This window comes from Gastrolobium bilobum, unplaced genomic scaffold (assembly GCF_033153095.1).
Source record: "Gastrolobium bilobum isolate Gb01-03AN ecotype WA unplaced genomic scaffold, APGP_CSIRO_Gbil_v1 utg1549, whole genome shotgun sequence".
Taxonomy (NCBI): Eukaryota; Viridiplantae; Streptophyta; class Magnoliopsida; order Fabales; family Fabaceae; genus Gastrolobium; species Gastrolobium bilobum.
In genome coordinates this window covers 135,655-144,320 of record NW_026896367.1, presented here as the reverse complement: position 1 = coordinate 144,320, position 8,666 = coordinate 135,655, and the positions used below count along the sequence as shown (strand labels likewise).

The window sequence follows — 8,666 nt, the reverse complement described above, 5'->3', positions numbered from 1 at the left end:
AATATGAGATAATTAGTTAAGTTGCATCAGTCTCTTATCCGTTGATCCATGTGCTTGTCGTGTTATTTGTTTTCTTTTTTGTATAGACGTCATAGGATACAATACAAGTAGCTTCTCTGGTCTGTTAAATCGAACGCCACAATGCAAAAATAGAAATCACCAAATCTGTATTATTATTCAGTCACTGTCAGCAACAAAATGCTAAAAATGTCACAAACCACTATATAATAAAGCTCCCCAAGAATCATGCACGAAAACAAAACACTGGAGAGGAGATAAAAAAGGAGAAAAAGCTACACAAATAAATATTACTCATTCTATTCAAACACAAACAGTGAACCCTCTATGAGTTTAAGCAATAAGCACAAGTGCAGCACCACCAAACAATGCTACCATCATGGCGAAGCTGGTTCCATGAACAAACGCGTTGCTTGGACTTGAGGCCACGGGAGGTTCTCCAATGGACGGTGATAACGGCGAGGGAGAAGTTGGGCCACCATGAACGATGAATGATGGTGATGGTGATGATGATGATGATGGTGCAGAGGGCGAAGGTGGTGATGAGATGGCAGATGGGGTTGGAGTTTCGGCACTTGGCGACGGTGCAACCGGAGAAGTGGTGGGAGCCACCACTTGTGCACTTGGTGGTGGTGTTAAATCTGTGGCTGTTGGTGCAGGAGAGGGAGCTTGACCTTTGGACATTGACACGAAAGCAAAGGACATGGCTAGCACGAGCATGGCACGTGTAAGCGCCATGGCTCTATAAGAGAGGAAACTTGGGTGACACAGAAAGAAGAAGGAGTGGTTGTGAAGACGAACAGGGGAATGAGGTTTGAGATTGATATATAGCAGGAAAAAGGAAAAGTGAAAAAGAATCAATCTCCGTTTCGGTGAGACACTAAAATACACGAATACCCCATGAAGTTAAGGGCGAGGTTGACGCCTATTAATGTAGCGGTGTAGCCTTTCTCACGTGTAAAGAATGGAATTATTCTTTAGTTTTATTTTTTAGTGAAATTAAAAATGTATTTTTTTTTTAAACAAAATTTATTTATTATGTTTCGCCCCGTTCTACTAAAGAATGAGTGTAAGAAAACTGAATGGTGGAGATCATAGGGTCATGTAGAACACCAATAGATTTTAATGTATAAAAAATGTACCAACTAACAAAGTTCAATATCAGTATAGTTGCTAAATAGTTAGATTCTTTAATTATATTGATAGAGGTTCGAAATCTCTAGCTGTGTATATAAAAAAAAGGCTTTATTGGGAGAAATTTGTTGGAAGGATACCTTAAGAAATCAAAAAAAAAAATTATAAAAAAAGTTAATATTAGCCTCGATATCTGTTTAAAAATTAAACATTTTTGTTGAGAAGGTGGCTGAAATGTTTTAAACTTCCATTCCTTAAGTACTTTATCATGTAACTGATATATGATATATGGCCATGTTATTCTATATATTTCCAACATCATTTGACGAATAGAATAGGTTATTTTACTTATCATTTTTCTGCATATCTTTTGCCTGTCACTCTCCAATACTATTAGATCAGAATTTAAAGAGGAAAAAGAAAAATAAATATTAATTAAGATTCTGATCTAATGATCTTTTAGAATTATTGGCAAAGTATATTAAAAAAAAAGTAGATAGAATGACATATCCCTTGATAAATTCTGTAATTAGTTGTTAATGTTTTTGGACTATATTTCACAATTTTTCCATATTTTATTAATGAGGATATAATTTCTGATATTGCATGACATAAATTATTTCATGCAATACACAAAAAAATGAATAATACTTGTCAAGAAGAAGAAAGAGAAAAAAAAAAACAAGTAAATTTCACTCACTTTTTTTTGTATATAGTATAAGATAAATTGTTTCATCTAATATGCAAAGTTGAGTTAAAAAAAAATGAATATAAGATGAGCGTAGTTGAAGGGTTACCCACTTACCCTCCCAGGCCCAGCGCATGCAAGCTTTAGGTAATTGCATAGAAAGTGCATGTCTCTGCTGTGAAAAAAGGCACTTTATGAAAGCGATAAAGATCGGCAAAGGAACCCGCCCCTCACCATAATTTTCAATTGTGGCGTGCTAGAATTGTAACTGTCATTATATACGTACTAAACACAAATAGTATTCTAACTACAAAAAATACAAATAGTATTTTCCAGTGCTATTTCACTTGATATGCTGAGTACTGAGTACTGAAAGTAATGGACTCATCATAATTCGTATCACGTGCTGGGTTGAGTCTTTGGACGCAGAGACCCCATGCTCGTTATGTCGCTTTTTCCCCCATTATTTTGATTTCCTCTTTACCCGCCTCAACTAGCTTAAATGCACGCTTAGTTTATATTTTGAGTCTCAGTTTGGGCAAACTTTTCAACAGAAATCATAATTTAATAATTTCCAAAAACTAAATATGTTCCTCCTACTCTTCTATGTTATAAATGTGAAAGACAGAAAAAATAATTATAATGATACTTAATTATTATTTATATAGGAAATATCATTAAATTTATTTTTATGTCTTTTTTCACTCCAAACATAAGAAGATGCAAGCACATTTTGCAAGGTCCTAGCAACATTAATAGACTCACATGAATGCATGGGCGTTTTTAACTTTATAATTATTTCTTTATTTATTTTAAAAGTATTGCATTTTCCAGAAAAGAACAATGTCAGTGATAAGGATAATATAACAAAGGAATAATAAAGGGAAAAGTTGAAGAAAAGTGGGGAACAAATTGCAAAATTCTTTTATCCATTTGTTCTTCTATATCTTCAAAATGATAAAGCTACCCTCATCAATCGTTGTGTTTCTATTGAATGTGGCATGAATATTAAGTGGCTCGTTATCATGGGACGAGTGGAGGAGAGGAATACCGATACAAGCTGCGAGGCATTCGAGGATCCATGGATCCTTTCAAAGTAAAAACAAAGTTATATAGCACAGCTTGCAAGGATCACCAAGCTTTTTCTGTTTCTTATTTGTTCTTTAAACCTTTTATTTTATTTGAAATTTACTGTGTACAAAACATTTTTCACTTTCTACAACCACCCAATACAAGATGCTTTTATTTCTAATAATATATTAATACTAACTTCAAAACTAATAAATGCTTTGACTTTGAATTATAGGTTATTTTTGTTTTGTTTTAATTGATTTGTTATTCGAGGTCTTAAAAGAGTAACTTGTAATGTTATCAAAAAAAAAAAAAAAAAAAGAGTAACTTGTAATCCAGAGAAATAAAAACAAAATTAAGCCATCGTGTTAAGAAATCATCTTTTTTTCTTTTTCCCCTCTCGGTTTTTGTTTGTCAATAAAGAGGGAAAGAAAAATCTATTTAGATATGTTTCACAAGTAAACGTGCCAATCCACTTCCTTTCCTCTGTTATGTACTTCGGATTAGTCTATAGATAGTATTAAGATAATTGTGTACTCTGAAAAATACATAATTATAATATTAAAATTATTTTTTTTTGTTCTCTCTCTTTAGAAACTTATCTGTTGATGTGAAAAAAAAAATAACTTTAATATTATAACTATGTATTTTCAAAAGTACATAGTTATAATAGCGTCGCATTGAATACTCATTGCTACGATTACATCGCTAGGAGTGTCCTCGTCAATGACCATTTATTCACGAACAGTAAAATGTGAGCGGGCATACACACACACACATTGTTTTTAGATAGTTATACTGAAACCTTTAAATTTCAATAAATAAATAACTCACTTGCTCCATCCAAAAACACTTCCCAGAGGATACACACTATACTGAAGAGATATAGAGAGAGAGGAATGAAGGCAAAATTTAATCCAAAGTCTTCCATTCACTTGCTAAGGACTTTATCAATTGAGTACATACCTTTAAATAAAGGACATGATTCATAAAAGTAGTTCACCTATTTCCTTCCATTCACTTGCAAAGGACTTTATCAATTGAGTACATACCTTTACATAAAGGACATGATTCAAAAAGGTAGTTTACCTATTTATTAAAATGACTTTCTAACCGCTACTCATATGTTAAGTAGGATTCACAAACAAAACTAAGTACACTTATCATAATTAGTATATATGTATGGAAATCTAATTATTTATTTGCATATACAAGTGGAATTGACCAACCTTTTTCTTCAAAATCTCATGATAACAAGATTTGAAATGGTCGGTGAGGATTTGGGTTGTGATCAAGACAGAAACTTAGCTGTATATCCTAATCTGCTGTAGAAGAATTGAAAACGGAGCCTCCTTGAAATGTGAGTGTGACACAAGAAAGTCAGTAAAAGCAGACAGCCACCACAGCAGGAAGACAATTCACGGTGAAAAGGAATGAAGTTCCATTCTCAATAGTGAACCTGAGTCATGATCGCCTTTGGAACCTTGTATACAACAAATGATTGGAGAGCTGAATGAAAGGATGTAATCTACTTGTTGATTTACTCATGAGTAGGAGGCATATATCATCATCACATAAACTAAACAATGAAGTGGCTGTTGCAAGCTAGAGTAGAGCCACTAACAAAATCTTACAACTTTCTCATATTACAACCCAAGTATTGAGCAGTATATTTGACCATTCATGAGATCCTGATCAGTGTCACCTTTCCTCATCTAGAAGCGGTTGAGATGCAGGGGCTGCAAAAGATCACTAGTATGTCAATAACATTATAAGGGATGATAGATTGATAGAAAATTTCAAAGTTCAAAATTCAAGATCTGAGCTTAATTATAACATGAGAGTGCTAATTCTTTAATATTTTGGTAAAAGAAAATAAAGGAACGATCACGATCACAAGAGGAGGAAATGCATGCTGCCATACTAATAGAGAAGTATAACTTTCACCTAACAGTTTAAGTTGTTGAGTTGAATTTGTTGCATTACATTCTATCTTGTGTGAGGGGGCATATCAAAGAACCTAACACCTTTAAGTTATTGGGTTGAATTGGTTCTTTATACATACAACTTCAAAGGAGAATAGCTAGATACGCATGCATGATTTGATTCCTTTAACCATGGAATAGATGTTTCCATGAGCAAGGAGAATGAATCTATCATGTTAAAATTTCACATGATTTTCTCGTGTGAAAATTTTATGATAATCTCTTTCTTCGTATATGTTCACAAGACCCAACTTTTGAATGTTTATGAAAAAAGAGATAGATACAAAATTTTGACATAACAAAGTGAGGTGAAATTTTAAGACAAGAGGATCCATTTCCATGAGCAAGGTACTAAATTCATGGAAGAAAGGCAAGCAGCATAACGAAATTGATTATATGACTTCTTAACATCCTTTTTTGACAAATTCGATAATTTAAAGATATTACCTCCAGGATTTTGCTGTCCACTAGATAAAGGTTTGCGAGTTTTCTCTGCAATTTCAGCTATGATCAAACGTGAAAGAAGAAGCCCAGCAATAAAAGCCCCAATGGTAAGCATAAAGAAAACTTCATCCCATCCCTTTGTTGAGATGAACCCAGTAAGAAGAGGGCCAAGAGCTGCACCAACTGATCCAGTACCATCTATAATTGCAGTCACTGTAGCTAGAGCACGAGAATCTCCTTTGAGAGAACTATGTGTACCCAAGTCAGCAGAGACAGCAGTAGTGATGAGTGCATAGGGTCCATTAACGAATAATCCAGTCACCATCATGAGTGCTATGTTGACATTCATCGAAACACTTCCATATGATCGGTACAAAAGCATACAAGGAATCGCTGCATACATGAAGCTTGTTGCTGTTATAGCACGCGCCCTGAGTTTATCAGATATGTAGCCAGCAAGAATACCCCCAAAAATACCCCCCACATCGAACATGGTTGAAAGGTTTCCAGCTGATTTAACAGAGATATACTTCCCTCCAATTTCTGCAAGATGAAAATGATAATTTATATGGCAGATAAAGATTTATGACAGATGCATTTTATATTTCCATGGAGTTGGCTACACTGTCAAATACAAAATTTGTTCAGTTTAAATGAAAAAAACAGAAGAGAGATTTTGATAGGATTTTTAACCAATGAACCAAATAGAACATGTTTTAGAGGTCACACAAGCCAACCCAACTGTTATATTTTGCTCTTCAATCCTACAATCACAGGGTGAATAAGGAGGAGAAAAAACTAATTCAACACAACACTTATAAGTGAAACAGTTCTTCTTATGGAAAACCATTAGCTCCTAAGGTATATTCACTTCCCAGTCTAATTGCAGTTGTATAATATATAAACCCCATTATGCACAGCAGACTTGGTTTGATTTTTTCAACAATATATAATGATATCCATAATTTCAATTTGTAAGAGATAACATTAAGAGACAATTCACAGAAGCAACCATTTATGAAGAGTTCCCAAGTCCTACATGACTGAAAGGTCTCCTAACAGTGATGATTGATAGGCATATCATGAAAGCTAACTCTGCACTGAATTCATGTGCTTCCATTGCTGATATATACTTAATAACGTGACACTCAGATTTTAATTCCACAAAACAAATAAACACTAACCAAACCCTCGGGACACTCAGATTTTGGTTCCACAAAACAAATAAACACTAACCAAAACCTTGGGTGATCGATAACTTCCCTAAGATAAAGCAGAACACAAGAAAAACTAGAAATGGGAAGAAGGGCTTGCTTGAAATAAGAACTCTTCACCATCCCTGAATAAATTATTATCCTAACTTCCATTAATTGTTCACACAACTCCATTAAATAATTTGAGAACACAACAAAGACCATGCATGAATACAAATCTAAAGCTACAAACACACAACACCATCAACTTGTATACATGCTTCTTGATAATGCGAGTTTCCATAAGAATCATCACCTGTCTGAGTCAAGTAATACGGTAACCAATACAGAAACGTGTAGGCAACAAGCTTGGCAAAGAAGAGAGACAAAGCAAAAGGTATAACACCGGGTATCATGCAAGCCTCAAGAAGCCCAATGCTCTTCCTGCTCACAGACCCTTGTCCAAAAACAGCATTTGTCTCCCCTTCTACCAAAACACCACCACCACCACCATTGGTTAATTGAGCCTCTTCATCACCATGAATGGAAGAAAACCCCACATCCTCTGGATAAGCAGGCAAGAACAAATAAACAATAAACCCACCAAATATAATCAATGCACCAGGGACCAAAAAAGACCAACCCCAACCATAATCCAAAACACTAGCAGCAAGAAGAGAACCACTAATGTTACCAACAGAAGTGTGAGCATTCCAAATACCCATTATGAGTCCCCTCTTCCTCTTCCCAAACCAGTTACCAATAACAGCAACAACAGAAGGCCAACCCGTTGCTTGAAACAACCCTGCAATCATTTGCATCGAGAGATAAAACCAAAACTCATGAACATTCCAGAAGTAACCCATCCCGAAAAGACCAACGAAGATTCCACTCCCTATCATTCCCGTGGTTAAGAACAAACGAAGGTCTAATGTATCTCCCAAATGCCCTGCAACGTACATACCCAGAGAGTAACACGCCAAGAACGCAACGTCAATCTCACCCAACTTGGAGGTTCCATCGTGGCCGTTGAAGGGGCTCCAACCCTGACTTTCTCTGTTATGGTCGGGGCATAACACGCTCTTCACTATTCCCGTGGCTTTTCTTGAAGCGTGGTAACACGCGTAGGCTATGAACGTTACCAACAAAACCGTGTAACGGTACGTTTGGAGGTTCCAATCTTTGCCTCTTATTAGCAGAATCCCAGGCGGTGTTCCCCTCATCGTATCAGAATGTCGACACATCGATCGTTAATCAATTAAACAATTTTGTTATGTTCCAATGATCACATGCAGAGGGAATTACACAGTGTGGGAATGGATGATGTTAGACTGAGATAGAAAAGCTTTCTTTTTGGGGTGGAAAGAAAGAGAGACAAATTGGTTGCATAGAGAGAGAGAGATAAGAGGGAGAGCGAGAATGGCGGGAGAGAGAAGCAGAGGGGGCAGAAGCAAAACGTAACTGGTAGCCTGCCACGTGGATTTCATGACGGGTGGTGTGGAATGACTCGGCCGTCCACCACCGTTTAGTTTGGCGGCTACACCTGGCCATTGTTGCTTTATTTTTTGTTTCGTTTTCAGATAATTTGTGGGCTTTTTTACACTTCCTGGACAAGATCCGAGATATATTAGTGGTTTAAATTTTGGACTTTATTAGTCTCTTTTCACCTTTCATGTAAGATAATTATCTTATATTATAGAAAAAGAAGGGATTTGGTCCCACCATTACAAGAATAAAGAAAAAGAAAGGGTACGCAAGTGGAAGTAAGAGAATATAAGAGAAGTTATCTTATGTGAAAAGGAAAGTAATATTTCTCTTAAAATTTTTAGGTAAATTATTTATAAATTTAATGTGAGTGAAACCTAGGGATGTCAATATAGGTTATGACACGTGGGTCGACCCGCGACACGACACAAAAATTCGTGTTCGGGTTGACCCGTGAAAAAATTCGTGTCGTGTTCGTGTTGAGGTATTCGTGTTCGCGTCGACCCATATTTTTTTTAATTATTTTATTTTTATTTTTTATTTATTTTTTAATTTTGAACCATTTTTTTTAAATTTTGTTGTCAATTACCGTTTTGACCCCTATTTTGCGTGTTATTCGTGTCGTGTCAGTGTTGAAGATTTTGACAC

At 35.6% G+C, this 8,666-nt stretch overlaps 2 protein-coding genes across 2 annotated transcripts; both read right to left on the bottom strand.

The window, feature by feature from the left end:
* Nucleotides 1–351: 351 nt before the first annotated feature.
* On the bottom strand, nt 352–756 carry LOC133299384 (uncharacterized). The gene has a single exon (XM_061498840.1). The coding sequence runs from the start codon at nt 754–756 to the stop codon at nt 352–354; it is 405 nt and encodes a 134-aa protein (XP_061354824.1).
* Nucleotides 757–4,563: 3,807 nt separating this feature from the next.
* Nucleotides 4,564–7,777, bottom strand: LOC133299391 (putative glycerol-3-phosphate transporter 4). The gene is made up of 3 exons (XM_061498847.1): nt 6,850–7,777; nt 5,344–5,883; nt 4,564–4,650 (listed from the first exon to the last, which is right to left on the bottom strand). Exons 1-3 carry the CDS (start codon nt 7,775–7,777, stop codon nt 4,613–4,615), a joined length of 1,506 nt encoding a protein of 501 aa, XP_061354831.1. The 3' UTR covers nt 4,564–4,612.
* Nucleotides 7,778–8,666: the final 889 nt, after the last annotated feature.